The 26,041-nt window shown below is 40.7% G+C and overlaps 1 protein-coding gene across 1 annotated transcript in view; it reads left to right on the top strand.

Moving 5' to 3' along the window:
- Nucleotides 1-4,210: 4,210 nt before the first annotated feature.
- Nucleotides 4,211-26,041, top strand: part of NIPA1 (NIPA magnesium transporter 1) — a 42,698-nt gene continuing 20,867 nt past the window's right edge. The window contains exons 1-3 of the mRNA XM_057746454.1: nt 4,211-4,409; nt 22,882-22,929; nt 23,919-24,009. Coding sequence (XP_057602437.1) covers nt 4,247-4,409; nt 22,882-22,929; nt 23,919-24,009 — 302 coding nt within the window. The 5' untranslated portion in view covers nt 4,211-4,246. The remainder of the gene's footprint in view (nt 4,410-22,881; nt 22,930-23,918; nt 24,010-26,041) is intronic.

Raw genomic sequence — 26,041 nt, 5'->3', positions numbered from 1 at the left:
AATACATAATCCTGGAAGCACTAAGCAAAAGAAAGAGTGGTGAAGTAAAAGAGAGCCTCTATGACTACCTATTTCCTTAAAACATTTGAAGCAAACAGCAAAATAATAGGATTCGATAGATTTGGAAGAATGAATACATGGATTTTTAAAAAAATGTTATCCTCTCTACTTTTATGTACATTTGAAATATTTTATGATGAAGAAAAACAACAGATTTTGCAGTCCTTCCTGCTTTCTCATTTGCATTTCTCATTTGCATCACTGCCCATGAGGGACCAATGCCCCCTTGTGAAGCTGACTTTGCTCCGCCTCTTCTGTATGTGAGTAAAGCATTCCATCCAGTGCCTATGGGAGTTGAGTCTCTCTCAGCAATCCTGGCATCTGTAAACCATGGAGAGAGTAGATATCCCAGGACTGCTACTCGTGGTGGCAGGGAATTCTTACACTGCTGGCTGTCCTCCGTGCAGTAGGACTTTTCCCTGAGGGTGGTAACAGGTATCATTTGCTTGACAAATCCATTTCCACACATGCTCACACACATTTTTTTTCCTTGTGAAATTAAAAAAATCAAATCCGCAACATAATTATTTCTCCTGTAAGTACTTCGGTAGTTGTCTGTAAATTAATATAATCACAATTTCATTACTGTACCCAACAAAATTAACAATCGTTCCTCAACATTATTTATACTGTTTGCATTCAATTTCCCCTGACTGTGGCCTCAGACTTTTAAAATAACATTGAATGCCAGAAGACAATGGGACAATGCTAGCAAAATTTTAGGAAAAGAAATTATGATCTGTAAATACTATACTTGTCCATTTTATAGTTCAGGCAAGCTTTCTATAGATAAAAAAAAGTTCAAAGATTATAGCACCCATGGTTGTTTATTTTTAATATACACTCATTGAAAATCTTCCAGTGAGTTAAAGATGAATGGGAAAATTTGGTAAAAGGAAGACACGAACAAAGAACCCACATTCATATATACTTAAGATAACACAAATATAGAAGTATGAATATAGAGTAGTCTCTAAATGTTATATGCCTGGACATATAAAACATTTTCATGGAGCTGGAAAGTAAGCTGATTTCCTCACTTCTCATTGTGAGGAGTCAGTTGATACTGTCTAAATTTGAAACATGGAATTAAGAGAAACATAGTAACTCCCACCTCAAAGTTTTTTACTTACTTTCAGTGGCATCTTTTAGGAACTAATATCTCATGGTAAAATACATTTTATCTCAATTTGGTAGTTTAGTTTCATTTCAGTTTTTTAAATGTTAAATCCAAGTAACATATATATACTTGCATATATGTGTTTTTATACGTATATACCTTCCCATTTGATAAAATCTCTATCCTCTTACCCATATACGCATATACTGGAAAAATGTCTGGAGTGGAGTTCTTAATGGTAATAATAGTTACTTTAGCGTGATGAAATTTGGGGTGATGTTTTATATTCTTTGGCATTTACTGAATTTATTGAGTTTTTTAAAAAACCAGCATGTCTCTTTTTTGCCAAAAGCACTTAAGTTTTTTTTTTTTTTCTAGCGTTATTAGTGAAGTAAAACATGATTACGTTGGCAATGCTGTTGCTGGTGTGTCCACTTGCTTGCTTCTGCTGAGATTTATGATAGAAGTTATTGTTTATGTTTTCAAAAAACATCATTGATGTTCAGAAGTGTATTTAAAAAGAATAAGCAACCACTTCATACCTACTAGGATGGCTATTATAAAAAAGACAATGAGAAAATAAGTATTGGTGAGAATTTGGAGAAATTGGAAACCTAGTGTGTTACTGGCGAGAACATAAAATAGTGCAGTGGCTGTGGAAAAGTTTGGTGGTCCCTCAAAAAGCTGAACATAGAATTTATGACTCAGCAATTCCACTCTTGGGTATATACCCCAAAGAATTTAAGTCAGAGCCTCCAATAGATACTTTCATGCCAATGGTCATTACAACAACATTCACAATAGCCAAAAGGTGGAAACAACCTAAGTGTCCATCAAAAGATGACCAGATAAAAAAAATGTCGTACAGTAGTCCCCCTTTATCTGTTGGCGATACACTCCAAGAACTCCAGTGGATGCCTGAAACCTCAATAGTACTGAACTCTGTATATACTATATTTTTTCCTACACCTACATACGTACATACATACCTATGACAATGTTTAACTTGTAAATTAGGCACAGTAAGAGATTAACAATGATAAAATAGAACAATTGTGACAATATACTGTAATAAAAGTTATGTGAATGTAGTCTCTCTCTTTAAATATCTTCTTGTACAAACTTAATGTGTCTTTCATCTTAACTAAGCACTTATGCACTGTGGCCATAAATTTTGCAGTTTGAGGTGTGACAGCAAAACTAGCACAAACTTCTTTGTCCTTCTTCACAATTTATGGATAGAAGATTCATTCTAAGCATGAATCTTATTGACCTCAGAATACAATTTTTTTGTTCTTTCCTTATTAAATTGAAAACTTTTACCTTTTCACTTAAAGGAAGCACTTTACAGCTTCTCTTTGGCACAATCAAATTATCAGCATCACTACTCTTGTGCTTTGGGACCGTTATCAAGTAAAATAAGGGTTACGTGAACACAGGCGCTGTGATACCCAGTAGTCGATGTGATAACTGAGATGCTAATAAGTGACTAAATGGATGGTATACAATGGGCAAAGGGATGATTCTTGCAACGGGCAGGATGGCATGAGATTTCATCATACTACTCAGAACAGCATGCAATTTAAAATTTATGAATTGCTTATTTCTGGAATTTTCTATTTAACATTTTTGGACCATGTTTACTTTGGGTAACTGAAACCAAGGAAAGTGAAACCTTGCATATATACATACTATATATACATACAATGTAATATTACTCAGCCATGAAAAGGAATGATGTTCTGACACACGCTATGACATGGATGAACCTTGAAAACATTATACTAAGTGACATGGGTCAGTCTCAGGAGGACAAATATTGTACAATTCCACTTATATGAAATATCTAGAATAGGAAAATTCATAGAGGCAGAAGGTAGATTAGTGGTTAGCAGAGGCTGGGGGGAGGAGAAATGGGTGATAACTGCTTTATGGGAATAGAGTTTCTATTTGGTGTGATGGAAAAGTTTTGTCAATGTAATTAATGCCACCGAACTGTACATTTAAAAATGGTTAAAATGGCAAGTTTTATGTTATGTATATGTTACCAGAACAAAAAAAGAATAAGTAAAGGACTAGATTCATTCAGCATAAAAGTTTACATACAGAAACAGCATTTATATACAGTGATGTATATAGGTAGAGGTTGATACTCTTTAGCATTTTCAAAATTTATGGAGTCGTTCACTATGGCATCACTTATAACAGGAAAAAAAAAAAAAACTGGTAGCAACCTAACAACCAACAACGGCTGAACAGTTAGACAAATCATGGTAATTAACTTCATGGGAAATTATACCCGTATTAAAATAATCCTTATGTAGCAAGGTAAAAACTGATTATATATTAAATAAAAAGGATATTTTTGTATATTGTAATTGGAATTGTACTTTGGGTGGGAAAACAAAAAAATATTAGACTACGGTTGTGCGATTGGGTAATTTAAAAATATTGTCACGTTTTCTGTAATTCTGATGTATTTTATTAAAAATTAATTGGTAAATTAGACGGTACGATCACAAGCTCACGGCTCCACTGCGGAGGGAGATGATTTCACTTCATTCAGGGCTCCCACCCGAGTTTCCACAACTGACTTTCTTGGTTTCAGGCCCCAGGGGCGGCTCCCTGCTAGCCTCCGACCCGCTTTGTGAGGGTCCGTGATCCCAGCGAGGGCTGCGTCTTGCGGGCGCTCTTCCAGTCCCAAATGTTGCGTGGGACACCCACTAAAAATTATTTATCTGAAACTCAAACTTAACTTGGGGTCCAGTATTTGCATTGTCAAATCTGGAAACTGCCTCTGCAGCCACTCATCTACCGTCTCACCCCACTGCTCACCCCCGCCGCCTCTCACCCTCGTTCCCCGGCTCTCCACGCTCACCCTCCTCCCGCAGCCCGGGATCCACCCTCCGCCTCGCGGCCGCGAGCGGCCCAGGCTCCACCCCGCCTCTGCCGCGCCCCGGGTGCCCCCGCACCCCAGTGGCTCCCGGCCGCGGCGCCGGCCCTCCCCCCCAGCCGCCCCAGGTCCGGCGGGCGAGCGCGCAGGCGCGGAGGGCGGGCACGGGCGGAATGGGGACTGCAGCGGCGGCAGCGGCGGCGGCCGGGGAGGGGGCGCGCAGCCCGAGCCCCGCCGCCGTGTCGCTTGGCCTGGGCGTGGCCGTGGTGTCGAGCCTGGTGAACGGGTCCACGTTTGTGCTGCAGAAGAAGGGCATCGTGCGCGCCAAGCGGCGAGGTAGGGCGGGCCGCGGCCCTGCTGGGGTGGGGGGGCGTGGAGGGAGCAGCCGCCGGGCGTGGGGAGGGGAGCGGCCGCAAGTCGGGGTGGTGTTCCGGTCGCGGGGTGTAGAGACGGGGCAGGGCACCTCGGGGAGGGGGCGAGCTGCGCGGGTGGGCGGGCGGAAGGCCCCTAGCGCACCCCGGAGCGCAGGCACGGACGCGGCCCTGCGCGCCAGGAGCGTCTCCGCCGCGGCTGCGTCTAGTCCTCCCGCAGCTCCGGAAGCGGCCAGGGAATTTCGCGGTGCGCCCTCAGCGATGGCAGGTGTGTCGCCGCCACGGTTTTCTCCCTTCCAGCGGCTGGCGAGGCCTTTTTCAGTTTTATAACGTTTCTCCAGCTGACTTCTTTCCTCCCTCCCGGACCCAGTCGCGTTGTAGCCCTGCAGCCCACCGATCTGCCCTCTGGTTGGCTCCCAGGCTTCCCTGGCACCCGCACCCGCCGGCTGCTAGGGAAAGCTTGCAGTTTACGGTGTCCCCCGAATGCTCGGAGCCCCGTGCCAGCTCAGAAAGAGCGACGGGCCTCCCGCCTTTGCTGTGCCTCTGGCCTGGGGTGCAGTTGGAGGGCAGTGGCTGTATGCTAGGCAGGCCGGGGTGGGAACTGCGGACCAGGAAGGCGCTCGCCTTTAGGGTCGAGCGAGAGGTCTGTCCTTTCTGGTGGCTTCTGTTCCTGGGCTCCGTGATCGAATCATCTGTGGTTTAGGTGTGACCCGTTGGACTACAAGTGATCTTCATTGTGAAGAACACGCAAGGCAGGTTGAACAACCAAAAATGGGCCGAGTAGTCTTTGGGAGGATGTCATCAATGTGGAAGGTGATAGGTGTAGCAGAGGTCTTTACCAGAGTTCCTCTGTGCGGAGAGGCCCGAGACGGTTTACAGAGTGCACGATGTAGCATGCTTTGAGGCTGAAAATGAACGTGTCCAGAGGACTGAGAAACTCCTGTGGTTGTTCTACAAGAGTTGTGTTAGGAGTTCTCTGGGAAGGAGGAAACCTCCAGGTCATACGTTTGAGAATAAGTAAACTCATTTAAAGCTGAGATTCCGGAATGCAAGTGAAACTCTCGAGTGCCTGGATGATCAGCCAGGAGCGAATTGAGGAAAGAGGTAAAAGCTCCTACAATCTCGCGTGAAAATATAAAATCATAGATATTTGTTAAGGAATTCAGCTTCGAAGTGAAAACATTGCAGCCTGTGCATAAAATCTAAATAAAACCGAGTGTGGTTTCCCTAGGATGCGGATGTATCTCTAAGGTAACAAATAGACATCTGGCGGCAGCACACTTTTCAGGGGGCACCTTTCAGTTTGAGGGGCTCCCGGGGTGGGTGAAGTGTTTGCTGTGATTCAAAAATAAACAACACACGTGCCCCTTAATAGGATGGGTACATGATCTCCAAAACCCACGACCCCAGTCTAACCATGAGAAAAACATCACACACACCTGAATTCAGGGACAGCCTGCAAAATAGCTGACCAGTCCTCCTGTCAAGGTCGTAAAGCCTGAGAGACTGCCACAGCCAGGAGCCTGAGGACACATGGCCATAAGACATTAGGTAAAATCTAAGCAAACCTGAATGTAGACTTGAGAACCATAATTATTGAGTAAAACTAAATGTCTTATTTCAGCTCAGTTTGTGTGTTCAAGGAAATTCGTAAAAAATAAAAAACAGCAATCTGAAAAAAAAATTATTCATGCTTTTATTTATACCTACATAGAACATGTGATATTTGCTGATTTCATACTTCTACCAGTTACTCCCCACCACTGCTAATTCAAGCTAGCTGGGTTGCTTATGACAGTGGAAGACAGACATATAGTCTTATTTTGATACATTTAGTTTTGATTTGTTCAGCAGATATTCACGAAATTCTTATTATGTGGCAGGCACTGTTGTAGGTATTGAGGATGGGTAGTTTTAGAATCTACTCCCCCACACCTTTTTCTGCCTCTGCTGGCATAGTTGGCTGATATGAAATGACTGAAATGGAGGAGATGGGAGGAAAGAGGAGATGGCTAAAAACTGCGGAGTCAAGCTCTTGTGTTAAGGGAGACCTGATGGTTTCTTACACTGTAAAAAGCTGTCTGGCTGAAAGTTTCAACTTTAATGCATTGCCATGCACCAGCATTTCTTTCAGGTCTCAGCTTGAGGAGAGCCAGGTTCTGGTCACAGCCTTTCTGTTGTTGGGGCAGGGATTGGGGTGCAGCTTCCTGTGTTACCAGCTGTCACTCACCTTTGAAAGGACCTTTCTGATGAATGGATTATCCTTCATGGAATGGGATGGGTGGGCTGGGAGCCTCATTGGCAACACAGGCTCAGGGAGATCTGCTTCACTCCTGGGGTGGCTTTGAAGGACTCTGAAGATGGGAAGAGGGCAGGGGCACCTGGGGCCGCAGGCCATTGTTAGTGTGTTTAGTGTTAGAGCCGCTTGAAGCAGAGCTTGGATGAGAGAAACAAGTTAATCATCGAGCATGGAGATAATTTGCTGAAAGCCAGTTGCAGCATTAGAATTCCTGTGCTGAGACATGGAAGCAACCTAAATGTCCATCAACAGATGAATGGATAAAAAAGATGTAGTACATATGTACAATGGAATATTACTCAGCTGTAAAAAGCAATGAAACTGGGACATTTGTAGAGACATGGGTGGACCTAGAGACTGTCATACAGAGTGAAGTGAGTCAGAAAGAGAAAAACAGATATCGTATATTAACACATATATGCGGACTATAGAAAAATGGTACAAATCAACTGGTTTGCAAGGCAGAAATAGAGACACAGATGTAGAGCACAAACATATGGACACCAAGTGGGGAAAGCGGGGAGGGTTGGGGTGAATGAACTGGGAGATTGGGATACCAAATAGTACACTCTAAATATATGCAGTTTATTGTATGTTAACTGTATCTCAGTAAAAGTTCTTAAAAAAAAAAAAAAAGAATTCCTGTGCTGGTGGGTAGGCCAGGATGGCCTGGGAGCCTCTCAGCTGGGGGGACGACGTCCTGCCCTTAGACAGATGTTGTGGAGACAGCCTCAGGAAAATCATAGGTGTGGATTTGCTGGAGGCTGTGGAGGATTGCATAGATGAGTAATTGTATGTAGAATGTCTTAGGCCAGGAAGAACCATGATCTTTTTAAAATCCCTTTCATCAAAACCAGGAGATACTAGCTGACACCCATTAGGATGGCTATGGTTTAAAAAGAAAAGCAGAAAATAAGCATTGGTGAGGATGTTGAGAAATTGGAACCCTTGTGCATTGTTGCTGGAAATGTAAAGTGGTGCCGCTGCTATGAAAAGCAGTGGTGAAGATTGCACAGCAAGGTGAATGTAGTTAATGCTATGGAACTGTACACTTAAAAATGGTTAAAATGGTAAATATTATGTTATATATATTTTACCACCATAAAAAAAATCCTTTTCAGATTTCACAGTCCCCTACCTGAGAGGAGTACAGCATAGTGGTGTAGTCTGTCACTCTGTTAAGATGCTGGGAAGCTGAGCGAGTTGTCTCATAAGAGTGGAAACTGGGATCCAAGCATCGTCCCACCTGCTAATCTCAAGCCTTCTGTAGTGATTTTGCAGGGCATGTGCTCTCTGGGCATAGAATGTACACGTTTTCTCCTTGCCTCTCTTGCCATTCCCAGGCACACACCTGGGTGCATGTACCCTCACACCCACAGCTGAGACAGACACATGTTTTCTTCACCCCTGCAGCCCTTTGGGTCTGTGGTTAGTTTCTCCTGCTTCTCTGAACCCTCCAGACTCTGACAGGTGGGGTCAGCTTCCTCTCCTGCCATGTGTCCTCTTAGTGCCTGTCCTCAGCCCCTTCCTGCCCCTGAAACCTGTGGTATGATGGCTTGTTCACTCATCTGTGCTCCCCCTGGATCTTGGCTCTTCAAGGCAGGGCACATGTCTTGTCCACTGGAGGCATGTGGTGGACACTCAGTAATGCTATCTCACTGGCCATGAGTAACCATGGAGTAAAGACGGTAAAACTGAACTTTGTATTTTTTTTAAGAGAACTTTATTATTTTTTGGCTGCTTTGGGTCTTTGTTGCTGCGCTCAGCTTTCTAGCTGTGGAGAGCAGGGGCTACTTTTATGTTGCAGTGCACAGGCTTCTCATTGTGGTGACTTCTTTTGTTGCAGAACACGGGCTCTAGGCACGAGGGCTTCAGTAGTTACAGCATGTGGGCTCAGTAGTTGTGTGGCTCTCGGGCTCTAGAGCATAGGCTCAGTAGTTGTGGTGGTTTCTTAACCACTGCACCACCAGGGAAGTCTTGAACCTTATATTTTATTTCTGAGCTTTCTTCAAATTATTCAGAGCTGACCTCATTCACCTGTGGCCTCTACTAAGTAACAGAATCCTGAGGTACTGCTAGATCTGAAAATCTGCAACCCTGATATCTATCTAGCTCTGAGAGCAGATCATTGAAAAGGAGCATGTGAGAACAGTGCGAGTGTTAAGAGCATTTGAGTGGCTCCACAGCCTGTACATACCTGGTTTACTTGATAATATTTCCATGAGAAGAGAAGATAAAGAAGGCTGCTGCTTACAGAAGATTTGTGGTGTCCCAGACTCATGCATCTTTCATAGTTACATGGGCTGACTGGACTCAGATGGGCCCTGCTTCCTTGAGGTCTGCCAGTGGGTTGTAGTCAGATGGTGGCTGGGGCTGGTGTCAGGAGAGAAATTCTCATGGTAGTCCTTTTTTAAGAACTCTGTAATAACTATGTAACATCTTTTTGCACACTTTTTAAAGTTAAGGCATTAGTTAATTAGTAAAGGCCTTAGTGACCCACTGTTGCTTTGTTGTTAGCAGCAGCTTCTGTTGTTGCTGTCAGGAGTGTATGTGAGTGGAAGTAATTTTTCTGTGGTGTAATCAGAAGGTCAATAAACTAGGTGACTGCCTATATTTTTGTGCTAGAAAGTCATATGTTAAGGACATTTCCAATACACATTTATAACTAAATGGAAGGTTTTAAAAGCCATGAGTCCATGCTTGGACAACATCAGTGCCAATTGATATTATCGCCCTGACAAGTCTCTTTTGTATTTGCACAACACTTCTTTGTCTTATAGTTCAGCTGTTGTAAACAACCATTCAACTCTCAGTTAGCATCCAAGGTTTCCAGTATGAGGGGGAAAAATTCTAGACTTTAGGTATTGCTACCTTTGCAACCCAAACCTACGAGTGGAAGGGAGGAGGCATGAGTATAGTCAAATAAACAAACAGAAAATCATCGGTGTTCTGGAGTTCTGAGGCTCCTTGTTCTTGCTGAGACCAGAGAACTCGAAGAGTCCCAGGCGATGCTGGGAAAAAGATGAGCATGGACGTAGGCTTGAACAGGTGCCTCGTGAGGGTGTCAGGTGAGTAACTTTAGGATTTTTAGGGCAAGTGGTGAAGGTGAAACTGTGAAGAAACCAAGTAATTTCAGGACATAAGAAAATGATATCCATTACAGGGCAGATAGCTGACATGGGATGCAGGCTCCTAGGAGTTCCTGGCTGCAGAAAGATAGAACCTGGGGCAGCCAGCTTAGTGAGGATGCTTGGCACAGGTGGATGGGCAAGGAGAGCCATGGGCTCTTCCATAGGCACTGGGGATACTACTGAACTGGGACCTTTGGGGACCATGTCAGGGAATAGTATCACTTGGATCTGTGGGGCAAATGTCCAGACAGAAAATCTTATTTAAGGCCCATGGAAGCAGAAAAATTTTGCCTAATATTGGCTTAAAGTTGAGGGTGATTGCAATACCTTTGGATTTCAGCAAATACAAGCTCCCTCTGGGGAGTGTGAGTGGGAGGACCCTAAACACTTGGAACTGCCTTGTACCCTTTGACTAAAGGGAGACCAAAAGCTTGTTATTTCTCCATCCCTGGTACGTGGTATCCCAGGTTCTTCCCCATTTTAGAGGCAGAGTCTGTTTCAAACCATCAAAAGCGTGTTCTGTATGGTAGTTCATGGAGTGGGGGAAACTAGAGCAGAGAAAGAGGAGCACATCAGTGGGTCCCATTGTGCTGGCATCCTTGGACAAGCTTTCGCTGTAGGAGTGTTGCCCACATTCTAACTGCTGCAGTATCAGTGATCCCAGGACTTCATAAGCACTCATGACAAAACTATATTCATTACAGTAAAAGGAATTGGCCTTTCCCTGCCCCCAGCATAGACCCCCAACAGAAAAGATTGTGACTGCTTCCTTGATCTCAGAGTCCCTAAAATCTTTTGAATATCATATATAGAATTTTGAAAAGCTCTTGAGCTGTTGTGTGCATCTGCTGTAAAAACAAGCTTCAAGATCTAGAATGAAATATGTTCACAGTTACTTTAAACAATAAACAAGAATATTTACTTATACACAAAAGAGAATGGGGTGGCCATGGTAGTATGAAACAGAACAGACTTTAAGACAAAAATTGTTTCTATAGACAAAGAAGGACATTTTATAACAATGAAATGATCCATCCATCAGGAGGATATAACAATTATAAATATACATGCTCCTAGCAACAGAGGCCCCAAATACATGAAGCAAAACCCAGCAGAATAAAGAGAGAAATAGGTAGTTAAAAACAGTGGTTGGAGATGTTAGTACCCTACTTTGAAAATGGTTAGAAAAATGAAGCTGAAGATCAGCAGAGAATTAAAAGACCTGAACAACTGGCATTTAATGTTTTAATTATTACACATAATGTTTAATTACTACAGTTTATGCCATTTACTCTTCTACTCATTTATTGCTTTATTTGCATTAAGTGAATTTTTTAATGTAATATTTTAATTCCTTTAATGATTTTTCACCATATTTTTTAGTTATTTGCTCTAGGACTTACCATTTCATCTTAACTTACAGAATCTACGTCAGACTTACACTAACTTAAATCCAGTTAGATATAGAAACATTACTTTTGTATAGCTGCATTGCTTCTTTCCTTCTTTTATTACTGTTATATATGTTACATTTTTTTAATGTTACAAACCCAAGAATATATTGTTGTAACTTGTTATTAAGGTAATGTAAACTTATTTTATATGCTAAAGAAGCTTAGAAAACAAAGGGAATCAAGAATAGAATTACAGTGTTTGTTATGTTACTTTCTTATTTACCATTTCTTATTCTCTTCATTTGTTCCTGTGGATCAAGTTACCATGCCCTTACTCAGTAAAACTTTGCTCACACACATGTCCTTTGTACCGTTCTTATCAAATATATTACATGTTATATATATATACATTTACCATCTGGAGTTACTTGCTTTCACTGGAAGAACTTCATTTAATATTTATTTTAAGGCAGGTCTGTTCTCAGTTCATTCTCTGCAGTTTTACTTATCTGGGAATATCTTTGTTTTGCCTTCATGTTTGAAAGGTAGTTTTGCTGGATATAAGAGTCTTGGTTGATAGTTTTTTTTCTCCTTTCAGAACTTTGAATATATTATTCTACTGCTTTCTGGCCTCCAGTATTTTGCTGAGAATTCAGCTGCTTATCTTATTGGGATTCCCTTGTTGTCAGTTGTTTTTCTGTTCTTTTAAAATTTTTTCTTTGAGCATTTTTACCAACATGTGACTGGGTGTGGATATCTTTGTGTTTGTCTTATTGGAGTTTTTTGAGCTTCTTGGATGTGCAGATTTTTCTCACATTTGGTAAGTTTCAGCTATTTTTCCCTTGAATATTTTTTCTGGTACTTTCTTTTCTTCTGATACATTATGTCTGTTGATATGCTTAATGATGTCCCACGTTTCTCTGTGCCTCTTTCTCTGTGTTCTTCAGAATGTATAATCTTTATCAACATGTCTTCAAGTTCACTGATTCTTCTTCTGCCAGAAAATTCAAATCGTCTGTTGATTTTTTTTAATTGTAGTTATTGTACTTTATCAACCCAGAGTTTCCATTTGACTTTTTAAAATTTTTTTAAATTTTTTTATTTTCTTTTATTTTTTTTAAGAACTTTTACTGAGATACAGTTAACATACAATAAACTGCATATATTTAGAGTGTACTATTTGGTATCCCAGTCTTCCAATTCATTCACCCCAACCCTCCCCACTTTCCCCACTTGGTGTCCATGTTTGTTCTCTACATCTGTGTCTCTATTTCTGCCTTGCAAACCAGTTGATTTGTACCATTTCTCTGTAGTCTGCATATATGTGTTAATATATGATATTTGTTTTTCTCTTTCTGACTCACTTCACTCTGTATGACAGTCTCTAGGTCCACCCATGTCTCTACAAATGTCCCAGTTTCATTGCTTTTTACAGCTGAGTAATATTCCATTGTATATATGTACCACATCTTTTTTATCCATTCATCTGTTGATGGACATTTAGTTTGCTTCCATATCCTGGATATTGTGAATAGTGCTGCAGTGAACATTGGAGTGCATGTGTCTTTTTGAATTATGGTGTTCTCTGGGTATATGTCCAGCCATGGGATTGCTGGGTGTTATGGTAGTTCTATTTTTAGTTTTTCAAGAACCTCCATACTGTTCATAGTGGCTGTATCAGTTTACATTCCCACCAACACTGCAAGAGCGTTCCCTTTTTTCCACACCCTCTCCAGCATTTACTGTTTGTAGATTTTCTGATGATGCCCATTCTCACTGGTGTGAGGTGCTACCTCATTGGTGTTTTGATTTGCATTTCTCTAGTAATTAGTGATGCTTTTTATTTCTGTGGTGTCTGTTGTAACTTCTCCTCTTTCATTTCTAATTTTATTGATTTGAGTCCTCTCCCTCTTTTTCTTATGAGTCTTGCTAGAGGTTTATCAATTTTATTTATCTTCTCAAAGAACCAGCTTTTATTGATTTTTGCTATTGTTTTCTTTCTTTCTATTTCATTTATTTCTGCTCTGATCTTTCTGATTTCTCTCCATCTACTAACTTTGGGTTTTGTTTGCTCTTCTTTCTCTAGTTTCTTTGGGTGTAAGTTTAGATTGTTAATTTGGGATTTTTCTTGTTTCTAGAGGTAGGATTGTATTGCTATAAACATCCCTCTAAGAACTGCCTTTGCTGCATCCCACAGATTTTGGATCGTTGTGTTTTCATTGTCATTTGTCTCTAGGTATTTTTTGATTTCCTCTTTGATTTCTTCAGTGATCTCTTGGTTGTTTAGTATTGTATTGTTTAGCCTCCATGTGTTTGTGTTTTTTACAGTTGTTTTCTTGTAATTGATTTCTAATCTCAAAGCATTGTGGTCAGAAAAGATGCTTGATACGATTTCAATTTTCTTGAATTTACCAAGGCTTGATTTATGACCCAAAATGTGATCTATCCTGGAGCATGTTCCATGTGCACTTGAGAAGAATGTGTAATCTGCTGGTTTTGGATGTAATGTCCTATAGATATCTATTAAGTCAAGCTGATTTATTGTGTCATTTAAAGCTTGTGTTTCCTTATTAATTTTCTGTGTGGATGATTTGTCCGTTGGTGTAATTGGGGTGTTAAAGTCCCCCACTATGATTGTGTTACTGTCGTTTTCCTCTTTCATAGTCGTTAGCATTTGCCTTATGTATTGAGGTGCTCCTATATTGGGTGCATATATATTTATAATTGTTATATCCTCTTCTTGGATTGATCCCTTGATCATTATGAAGTGTCCTTTCTTGTCTCTTGCAACATATTTTATTTTGACGTCTATTTTATCTGATATGAGTATTGCTACTCCAGCTTTTTTTGATTTCCATTTGCATGGAATATCTTTTTCCATCCCCTCACTTTCAGTCTGTATGTGTCCCTAGGTCTGAAGTGGGTCTCTTGGAGACAGCATATATATGGGTCTTGTTTTTGTATCCATTCAGCCAGTCTGTGTCTTTTGGTTGGGGCATTTAGTCCATTTATATTCAAGGTAATTATTGATGTGTATGTTTCTATTACCATTTTCTTAATTGTTTTGTTTTTGTTTTTGTAGGTCCTTTTCTTCTCTTATGTTTCCCACTTAGAGAAGTTCCTTTAGCATTTGTTGTAGGACTGGTTTGGTGGTGCTGTGTTCTCTTAGCTGTTGCTTGTCTGTAAAGCTTTTGATTTCTCTGTCGAATCTGAATGAGATCCTTGCTGGGTAGAGTATTCTTGGTTGTAGGTTCTTCCCTTTCATCACTTTAAATATATCGTGCCACTCCCTTCTGGCTTGCAGAGTTTCTGCTGAGAAATCATCTGTTAACCTTGTGGGAGTTCCCTTGTATGTTATTTGTCATTTTTCCCTTGTTGCTTTTAATAACTTTTCTCTGTCTTTAATTTTTGTCAATTTGACTAGTATACGTCTTGGTGTGTTTCTCCTTGGGTTTATCCTGCCTGGGACTCTTTGTGCTTCCTGGACTTGGGTAGCTGTTTCCTTTACCATGTTAGGGAAGTTTTCAACTAGAATCTCTTCCAATATTTTCTCAGGTCCTTTCTCTCTCTTCTCCTTCTGGGACCCCTAGAATGTGAATGTTGGTGTGTTTAACGTTGTCCCAGAGGTCTCTTAGGCTCTCTTCAGTTCTTTTCATTCATTATTCTTTTCCATATCAGTGATTATCACCATTCTGTCTTCCAGCTCACTTATTCGCCCTTCTGCCTCAGTTAATCTGCTATTAGTTCCTTCTAGGAACTATTTTTCATTTCAGTTATTGTGTTGCATATCTCTGTTTGTTCTTTAATTCTTCTAGGTCTTTGATAAACTTTTCTTGGAACTTTTCGATCTTTGCATCCAGTCTTTTTTCAAAGTCCTGGATCATCTTCACCATCATTATTCTGAATTCTTTATCTAGAAGGGTGCCCATCTCCTCTTCATTTAGTTGTTTTTCTGGCGTTTTATCTTGTCCCTTCATCTGATACAACATCTTTTGCCTTTTCATTTTCTCTGTCTTTCTGTGGCTGTGGTTTTCAGTTCCACAAGATGAAATACTGCTGATACTGCTTGATTCTGCTGTCTGCCCTCTTGTGGAGGAAGCTCTCTCAGAGGCTGGTGCATGCTTCCTGATGGGAAGCACTGATGGTAGGTTGGGCTGTGTGGGCGGAGCTCAGTAAGACTTTAATCTGATTTGGTGGGTGACACTTTAATCTGCTTGTCTGCCGATGGGTGGGGCTGTGTTCCCACCTTTTTTGATGTTTGGCCTGAGGCTACCCAACACTGGAACTTAAAGGCTCTTTGGTGGGGCTAATGGTGGACTCTGGGAGGGCTCATGCCAATGAGCCCTTCCCAGAACCCCTGCTGCCAGTGCCCCTGTCTCCTCAGTGAGCCACAGCTGCCCCCCACCGCTGCAGGCAACCCTTCAACACCGGCAGGTAGGCTGGTTCATTCTCCTGTGGGGTCACTGCTCCTTCCCCCTGGGTCCTGGTGAGCACACTTTTTTGTGTGCCCTCCAAGAGTGGAGTCTCCATTTCCCCCAGTCCTGTGGAGGTCCTGCAATCAAATCCCACTGGCTTTCAAAGTCTGATTCTGTGGGGATTCCTCTTCCCGTTGCTGGACACCCAGGTTAGGAAGCCTGATGTGGGGCTCAGAACCCTCACTTTAGTGGGTGGACTTCTGTGGTATAACTGTTCTCCCACCCAGCATTTATGGGATTTGATTTTAACATGATTGTGCCCCTCCTACTGTCTCATTGCGGTTTCTCCTTTTCTCTGAATGTGGGGTGTTTTTTTTTTTGGTGAGTTCCAGTGTCTTTTTGTCGATGATTATGCAGCAGTTAGTTGTAATTCCAGTGGTCTTGCAAGAGGGAGTGAGCGCACGTCCTCCTACTCCGCCATCTTGATTCCTCCTCCTAAACTATTTTAAGGAGCTACGTTCACAGTAGTGATGTTAGGACCACGATAGAGAAAGTAGGGAAGTTGGCTTTTTTTTTAATACAACTGTTAAAAATTTATTTATTTTATATATTCTTGGCTGGCTTCTTTTTTAATACAACTGTTAAAAATTTATTTTATTTATTCTTGGCTGCATTGGATCTCAGTTGCAGCATGCAGGATGTTTTGTTGAGGCATGTTGGATCTTTCGTTGTGGTTCATGAGCTTCTCTCTGTGTTGTGGCATGTGGATTTTCTCTTCTCTAGTTGTGGTGCCCAGACTCCAAGGCATGTGGGCTCTGTAGTTATGAGGCATGGGTTCCAGAGCGAGTGAGCTCTGTACTTGGCGGCATGTAGGCTCTCTAGTTGAAGTGCGCAAGCTCAGTAATTGAGGCATGCCAGCTTAGTTGCCCCGCAGCACATGGGATCTTAGTTCCCTGACCAGGGATTGAACCTACATCCCCTGCATTTGAAGGAAGATTCTTTACCATCAGACCACCAGGGAAGTCCCTGGCTTTTTTTTTTTTTTTTTCTTTTTCCTGGCTTTTAATTTTTTTATAATTTCTGTCTCTTTATTGATGCTCTGTTTGAGATGAGTTGTCATCATATTTTCCTTTGCTTCTTTAAGCATGGTTTCCTTTAGTTATTTGAGCATATTTTTAATGGTTTGAAATTTTTGTTAAATCTAATGTCTAAATGCTCTCACAGGCAGTTTTTGTTGCCTGTGTTTTCCTGCACTTAAATAATATATGTAATATAGGCCACATTTTCTTGTTTCTTTGTGCATCTTGTAATTTTTTTCAGTTAAATTTTTTTTTATTGTTACCTGACTGTGCTGTCTCCCCATTACTCTTTTTACCAGAACTTTTACACTTGGTACAAGACACCAACACTACTAGTGCATTTTATACTGTTTGCCATTTCATGTATAACGAAAAGGAACATATAGATTGTACTTTGTTTATCAATTTATTTATCTGTTCATCCATTGATAGACACTTGGGTTCTATCCAGCTGTTGGCTATTGTGAATAATGCTGCTAAGAACATAGGTGTGTAAATACCTGTTCAAGTCCCTGCTTTCAATTCTTATAGATATATACCCAGAAGTGGAATTGCTGGATCATATGCTGAGTCTATATTTAACTTTCTGAGGAACTGCCATTCTGTTTTCCGCAGCAGGTGTCCCATTTTCCATTCTCACCAGCAGTCAAAAAGGGTTCCAGTTTCTCCACATCCTTACCAGCACTTGTTCTTTTCTGTTTTTGTTTGTTTGTTTGTTTTTGATAGTAGCCATCCTAATAGGTATGAGGTGGTATCTCGTCATGGTTTTGATTTGCATTTCCCTGATGATTAGTGATGTTGTTCATGTGTTTATTGGCTACTTGTATATCTTCTTTGGAGAAATGTCTATTCCAGTCTTTTGCCCATTTTTGATGTTGTTGTTGTCTCATGATTTTTTGTTGATATCAGGGTATTTTAGGTAATATGTGGTGGCAACTCTGGATGCAGATTCTTCTACCCCTCTCTCTGAATTGTTATTCGCTTGTTTGTTTGTTTAGTGACTTGGCTGGAGTACTTTGATACAGTGTATTTCCCCTGCAGTGTAAAGTCTCTGATGTCACTCCTCAGAGAGTATAGGCTTGGGTATGTGTACCTTTGCCCTGGGAGACAGTGGTTTTAGTTGGGCAATCTTTGACTCTCTCTGCCTTGTTGGGTATCACATACAACTGTTAGGCTCTACTAATTGCTGGCTGGTTGCTCTGTTGTTTTTGATAATGCTTTAGTGCATTAATTACTGTAGAGTCTTGTCCAGTTAAATTCAGGCAGGTGTATTTGTTGAGAACAGTTACTGGGTAGGGGTGGTAGCCTCTGATCTTCTTTTCTTGCCTCTCCAGATGTAGGATCTGCACCCTGTCTTCATGCTTGGGCCAGGATGATCAGGGCCTGCTATGCTTTGGGTAGAGTCTCCACCCTAAGAGTAGGGGCTGAGTGGAGGAAGCGAGCCTCCAACCTGTTGGATGGATTAACCAGATATTTAGTCTCTTCAGCTTGCAGTTGGAAGGGATTAGAAATGCTGGAGGCCTGTTCTCTTATGATTGAGAACTGAGAGGGGAAGGAGCCCTTTCGTTTTGGTCACAGCAGCCTGGAGTGGAGCTTTTGTCCAGCTGAACTGCAGCAGGGAGAGAGGAAGTGGGTCTTGGCTCATGTGCTATAAAAACTCTTACTATTCTTACTGAGATTTTATAGATTTTCTTGAATAAATGTTTCCTCATTTGCTGTGTGCTCTTGGGACAATTTCCAAAGACTTTATTTTTTTACTACTTTATTTAGCAGTTATGGTTGTTTTGCTGGGGAACTGTCCATGAAGCTCCCCTCACATCAGCATTTGGAAATGGGCTTTATGACCTTTCATTTTTAAATAAACAGCATACATTTTCTTAGGTACGGGGACATTGCCTTTCTTTAAAATATATTTTTGCTATTTTTTACTTTACATGTGTATGTCTTTCTGTCTGTTTGCCTCCTGATGAATTGGTAGACTTCCCTTAATGAAGTAAACACAGATGAATGGCTGATTTTTAAATTGTTATTTTTATTGAGGTAAAGTTGATGTACAATATTATATAAGTTATAGGTGTACAACAATGATTCACAAATTTTTTTTTTGTTATTTTAAATGGGTGCATAGTATCCTTTTTAAAAAAAATATAATTGACATATATTAATTTCAGTTATACTACGTAATTATTTTATATATGTATGCATTGTGAAATGATCATCACCGTAAGTCTATTTAACATTTATCACCACACATGGTAACTATTTTCCCCTGTGATGAGGCTTTTTAAGATCTACTGTTAGCAACTTTCAAATACAATATTGTTAACTATAGTCACCATGCTGTACATTGTGTCCCCAGGACTTGTTTATTTTATGGCTGGAAGTTTGTACCATTTGACCCCTTCACCCGTTTCCCCCACCCCTACCCCTTGCCCCTGGCAACCACCAATCTGTTCTTTGTATCTATGAGTTCGGTTTCGTTAAACATTTTTTAAATTGAAATATAGTTGATTTACAATATTGTATTAGTTTCAGGTGTTCAGCAAAGTGACTGCATTATATATATTGCATTTTTTCAGATTATTTTCCATTACAAGATATTGAATATTGTTCTCTGTGTTATACAGTAAATTCTTGTTGTTTATTTTATATATAGTCATGTATATCTGTTAACCCCATGCTCCTTATTTATCCGCTCCCCTGCCCTTCCCCTTTGGTAATCGTAATCTTATTTTCTATGTCTGTGAGTCTGTTTCTGTTTTGTGTATAGATTCATTTGCATTATTTTTAGGCTCCACATATAAGTGATATCATTTAGTGTTTGTCTGACTTACTTCATTTAGTATGATATTCTCTAGGTCCATTCTCAGTTGCTATAAATGGCAATACTTCATTCTTTTAATGCTGAGTAATATTCCATTGTGTGCGTGCGTGCGCGCGCGCACACACACACACCCCCCCCATCTTCTTTGTCTGTTCATCTGTTGATAGACACCTGTGTTGCTTCCATGTCTTGGTTGTTGTAAATGGTGCCACTATGAACATTGGGTTGCATGTATCTTTTCAGATTAGAGTTTTCATCTTTTCCTAATATGTAATCAGGAGTGGGATTGCTGACTATGATAGCTCTATTTTTAGTTCTTTAAGGAACCTCCATACTGTTTTCCATAGTGGCTGCAGCAATTTACATTACCACCAACAGTGTAGGAGAGTTCCCTTTTCTACATACCCTCTCCAGCATTTATTATTTGTAGACTTTTTGATGATAGCCATTCCAACCAGTATGAGACAATACCTAATTGTGGTTTTGATTTGCATTTCTCTAATAATTAGCGATGTTGAACATCTTTTCATGTGTTTGTTGGCCATCTGTATGTCTTCTTTGGAGAAATGTCTATTTAGATCTTCTGCCTATTTTTTGATTGGGTCGTTTCTTTTTTTGATATTGAGTTGTATAAGCTGTTTGTATATTTTGTCAGTCATATCATTTGCAAATATCTTGTCAGTCATATCATTTGCAAATATCTTCTCCCATGCTGTAGGTTGTCTTTTTGTTTTGTTGATGGTTTTTTTGCTGTGCAAAAGTTTTTAAGTTTGATTATGTACCATTTGTTTATTTTTGCTTTTATTACTTTTGCCTTGGGAATATGATCTAAGAAAATATTGCTACGATTTATCTCAGAGAATGTTTTGCCTATGTTCTCTTTAAGGAGTTTCATGGTGTCGTGTCTTATATTTAGATTTTTAAGCCATCTTGAGTTTATGTTTGTATATGGTGTAGGGAGTATTTTAATTTCATCAGTTTATGTGAGGCTGTCCAGCTTTCCAGGCACCACTTGCTGAAGAGAATGTCTTTTTTCCATTGTATATTCTTGCCTCCTTTGTCGAAGATTAATTGACCATAGGTGTATAGGTTTATTTTGGGGCTCTCTATTCTGTTTCATTGATCTGTCTGTCTGTTTTTGTGCTGGTACCTTACTGTCTTAATTACTGTAGTTTTGTAGTATCATTTGAAGTCTGGGAGGATTATGTCTCCAGCTTAATTCTTTTTCTTCAGGATTGCTTTGACAATTCTGTGTGGGTTTTTTTGGTGGTGGTGGTGGGGTTTTGTTTTGTTTTAGATTCCACTTATAAGTAAAAGACATGCTCTAAAATAGCCACAGTGTGGTTAGCACATTTGGGAAATTGATCAAGGATTCTGTACTGATAGTTGATCATTGTTCTGCAGTGTTCACTGCAGTGCATCCTTAAGCTCAGCTATGCCTTCTGACATGTAGGACACCATCGGCTGTGTTTGTATCAGACAAACTTAGAAGGACATGGGACAGGAGCCACAGCCAGTGTCAGGCCCTCTCTGTTGGAGCCTGGTAGCAGACACAGAGCATGGTTTAGGGGCCCAGAGGCAGAACTGCAGCAGGTGGTGCCATGGCTGCTCAGCCTCACAAGCCACCTGCCCTCCAGTATAAAGTCATAGCAGCAGAGCTCCCAGCCCTGAAAGAGCTATGCCTGTTCCCTCAAGTGTTGCACTCGGGGATCCCAAATGATAATCTCTGACAGGTGTTCACAGACCTCCAGTCAGATGCCATTTGCCCATCACAGGTCATTTTTACTGTAAGTGTTGTCCCCCAGCCATGTGGCTGTCAGCTTTATAGATTCAGAAAGTGGACCATAAGTCACATTCTTATGCAGGAAGTAAAGGGGTTTTGTTACTCACTTGTCTACAACAATCTATACTGAAGTTTTGCCAGTTGCCCTAATGCTGTCTTTTATAGCAGCCTTTTCCCATCTAACATCATGTGCTGTGTTTAGTCACATCCTGTCATCTGCAACAGTGCCTTAGCCTTTGTCTTTTGTGACCTTGCTTATTGTGACATGTGGACCATTTCACAGTTTCCTTGTGATTAGATTCAGGTGATGCACTCTGGCAGGAGCACTGCAGATGTGATGATGTGCCTTTCTCAGTGCACACCCAGAAGGCACAGGATGTTGGTGGTGGTAACCTTGACCACGTAGTTAAGGTGATGTCCATCAGGATCTTAGAGTACTGTAAAGATGACTTTTTCTCTTTGTGATTAATAAAGAAAGCAGGTGGAGGTGATTCACAGAGACTACATGACAGTCCTGTCCCTCAACAAATTTTCATTCCCTTATTTTAGTCTCCATTGATGGTTCTTGCCGGAGTCAGTTTTTACTGTGATGTTATCAAATGGTGCTATTTGAGCTAGACCATTCTTTCTATTCTGTCATTACTTATTGGTCTCATTTTCTTTGAAGTACTTTTTAAATACCTATAGCTCTGCTCCTCAGTGAAGCAGGCTGACTTCCTATGTTCATTATACTAAATTACTGAGAATTAAAACATCCAAATAGATTAGGTATTTTAATCCGAAGTGAAAAAATCCTGTCAGACGAGGAGCATTTTGATATACCTGAAGCAGGACAAGAGGAGGGATGGATGTGACGAGGAGACCTGGACAGCTGCTCCCATCTCTGCTTGCCCTGGCATGCATGGAGACATAGGAGGGTAATCCAAGAGAGTAAAAGGGAAAAAAAATAAGTAAATTAAAAAAATAAATAAATAAAAGGGAAAACACTGTGTACAGTGTCCGATCTTTGAATGAGTGTAAGGGTCTGCTTTCAACCATTTTCACATGGTTGCAATAAAAGCCATGTCACAGAGGTTCTGCATTATGAACATTGGGTAACCTGTTTAAGTAACAAGTCACTGAACCCTGTGCTAGTAAAATTATAAATAGGTTTCAATAAATGCATGAGAGAACTGAACTTTGAGGATCAAATCTCATTTGAAATCAACATATAAAAAAATACTCCAAAGAATATTTGTCTCTAGGTGATATATTGAGCCAAAAAAAAATTATGAAGATTTTATTTGTTTGGGTCAACTTGTGTTGATTGTAAAAAATATTTTTGCCACTTTTAGTGGTTTCTCATGCTGCTATTTATAGACTAATTTAAAGATTCTTTGTAGGATGAATAAATAGTATGGTATTCATTATTCTTTTCAATCTTAGTTTCATTTAAAAATTCCTCTTTAAATATGTAGATTGTCAACCTCCTGGTTTGTACTTTCCTGAGGTTTTTATCTCACTCTTTTGTAGGTACCTCCTATTTAACAGACATTGTGTGGTGGGCAGGAACAATTGCAAGTAAGTATCCTTTGTGGTGAAGTGGGTGGTCTTCTTTTCTAAGCTCAGTCATTTGTCTGGCAGGGCGGGATGGAGGGGGTGGGATTAGTTTAGCTTGTTCTTTGGAGTGAGGACTTGGATGGTGGGAGGCTGTGTTTCCTGCTTCCTGCAGTTAGCCCTGAATTTTGTCCAGGTCAGACTGTCCCTGGGGCTGAAGAAATTAACACAGCTCCTGCTTCCTCATCTGTAGTTGAGCCAGTGAGCATTTGGTGAACTTTCACTCAACACAGTTGGTTTTACAGGGAGAGTTTCTTCACTCAACCTTAAGTACTTGATCAGAGGTGGTGTTATAATATAGAAATAATAAAATTAGAGTTCAGAACTTTAAATATAGGAAGAAAAATTGTGTTAGATATTTCAGATATATCTTGACATCCATTTGTCACACATTGTCTTTTAGGCAGGAAATTTTCTAGCAGACGTTGATTCATTAAAGAACTCATGTTTAAGTTCCATCTATTGATCTATCTATCTATCTATCTATCTCTCTATCTATCAATCTGTCTGTGTCAGTGCAGTCCCAGGCACAGTCCTCTGCAGGCAGTAGTGTTTCCACTTGATGTGCCAGCAGCATGTCACTGGAATAGATCCCAGGCCACTTGAAGAGACGTGGAAAGCTCTACATGATCTGTCTTAAAACAGGGATGTGTTAAGAAGGAAGTGGAAATACACTCTGTTGCACCCACTGTCGATCACTGCCAGTTAGAGTGGGAATTTCCCCAGAGGGTTGAAACTGCTCTCCTGGCTACTTGGGCCAGTGGTGCTATGCAGCCTGCTCTCCTCTGCCCTCAGGACTCTTAAACATGCCGTGATGCCCCATATTTCCTTCCTCACCATCAATGGAAAAGCAGTATCCCTTTCAGAGCACGGTCTTGCAAAATTCAACTCTGTGATGAATGCTCAAAGCGAGTTCTGTAATTGCAGTGATATCCTTGTGATTCTCTTGACAGTGGCTGTTGGCCAGATTGGAAACTTCCTGGCTTACACGGCAGTCCCCACAGTCCTGGTGACTCCGCTTGGTGCCCTTGGAGTGCCGTTCGGGTGAGAGCTGGGATTCTGTGTTTTGGTTTTTAATGTGTAGTTGAGGTATAAGAAAACTTTTCATTTTTAAGTGTTTCTGTTAAAATAATAAAAGTAAAAGTGTAACTGAAGATAGGTCTTCAGTATTGCACTCCATATGGTTTAATTTTATCCCTTCAGATTTAGTTGTGTGAATTATGACCCGTCTCTTAGATATTTGCTTTAGTATAGTTCAAATCCTAACTTATTCGTGGATACCAGCATGATGCCGTCACTCTCCTGGTCTTTGCTCTGGAAGACCTCCTAGAGACTGGAGTCTTCCCAGCTCCTTGATAAGTGATTCTGAGAAATCAATAAGCAAAACCAGTCAGTTGGTGTTTTATTTGGGTCCCTAGCATCCCCTGCTGGATGCTGGGCAGTCCCCATCTCAGGAAATTATGGAGGTTGGGACAAATGACACACGGGCTCCAGTGAGTGTGAAAAGGATTCATGACACACAACAGTCCACAGCAAATGTGTCACCCAAGGAGAATGGCTCTGGTTTGGTCTGGAGTGGAACAGGAGCAGCACGAGGCCTTCAGCTATATTACAGTTAGGAGGTGAGCCAGGCGGAAGTTCCCGTGCTCAGGCTGGGGCTCTCATGGTTTCCAGTTTTAGTGCCAAGGGACTGAGGATGCCAAAGGTCTTAGGGTGTGAGCTGTCCTTATCAGATGGCCTGGATATGGGGCAAAAGTGAAAAGAGAGGGTTGGGGACATGAAAGTTGCCAGCCACCGCAAATGGCGTCTTTCTCTTTATTACGCTTGGCTTGCCTATGAAAATGATTTTATGAGACATTTATTAAACACATATCCTCTTGTGAACCTATTTATATTATTTTACCTTTGAAGATGTCATTAATAAACAGTTAGAAATAGAGTCCAAGTTTCTAACTCATCAGTTGGTATTCTGCTGTATTCCAGACAGAGGTTCAAATCCTTGCAGAGATAGTGATAGATGTATTTTATTGTGTACCTTAAAGTCACTTAGGCTTTAAGGGTCTGTGGCCTAAAAAGCACAAAAGCGTTCTCCACATGTGAATCTTCGAAAATGCGTTTGTAGTACATTATTCTAATCCAAACATATGCCTAGTATCACATGTGGCTTCACATCACTTTGCATTTTGGATGGCCCCGAAAAGCCTGGATTAGTGGTGCTGTCATTGGGGAATCACTACTTTAGCTTCTCAGAGCCCAGCCTCACTCTCCGTTTCCTGAAAAATAATCAGGCAAATAAACAGCCCAACCATGTGATCTTTGCAGATTTAATGCACACATATTAAAATGCCTTGCTTCATTAATTTCTAAAGAACTGTCTATTCTCATGGACTTTGATAATTAAGTCTCCAAACCAGACATGTTCGCTGCTCCAAGTCTTCAGGAGATGTTTCCCAAAGAACTGTGTGAGATGGCATTCTGGATTAAAAGAGTGCTTTCAACTCAAGATCACAATAAGAGGTTTTTTAAAAATAAAAAAACTAAAATTAATTTGGAAAAAGTAAAGATATAAATTTGTAGGTACACATGTATATATATTTTAAAAGAAGTTCTATTTTTGTTAATGGGTTGAGGTTGCTAGAATTACATAGAAACAGAAATGAAAAGAATGTGGCACTAGGAAAAAAGATGTCTAATATCAGTGAAATAGAATAGAGAGCCCTCAAATAGGTCCACTTTCGATGCAGTGGTTTAATGTATGATAAAATAGTCATCACAACATAGTGCTTTTAAAAAGGCTTTAAAAATGGTTTATTTGGAATTAATTTCCAAATTACAGAAAAATTATAAGGTAAGAATAATCATATACCCCTCACTCAGGTATACTGATTGTTGACATTCTGTCCCACTTGCTCCATCATTTGCTTTCTCTGTATCAGGGTTTTTTCAGCCTTGATACTATCAACATTTGGCACCAGGTCATTCTTCGTTTTGGGGGCTGAACTGTGCTTTGTAGGATGCTGAGCTACTTCCCTGGCCGCTACCCACCAGATACTGGTAGCTCCCTTTCCCCAAAATG

The sequence above is a fragment of the Hippopotamus amphibius genome, chromosome 8 (assembly GCF_030028045.1).
Source record: "Hippopotamus amphibius kiboko isolate mHipAmp2 chromosome 8, mHipAmp2.hap2, whole genome shotgun sequence".
NCBI classification, from domain to species: domain Eukaryota; kingdom Metazoa; phylum Chordata; class Mammalia; order Artiodactyla; family Hippopotamidae; genus Hippopotamus; species Hippopotamus amphibius.
Note: the sequence above shows the minus strand (reverse complement) of the source record. Positions and strands in the feature narration are given on the sequence as shown.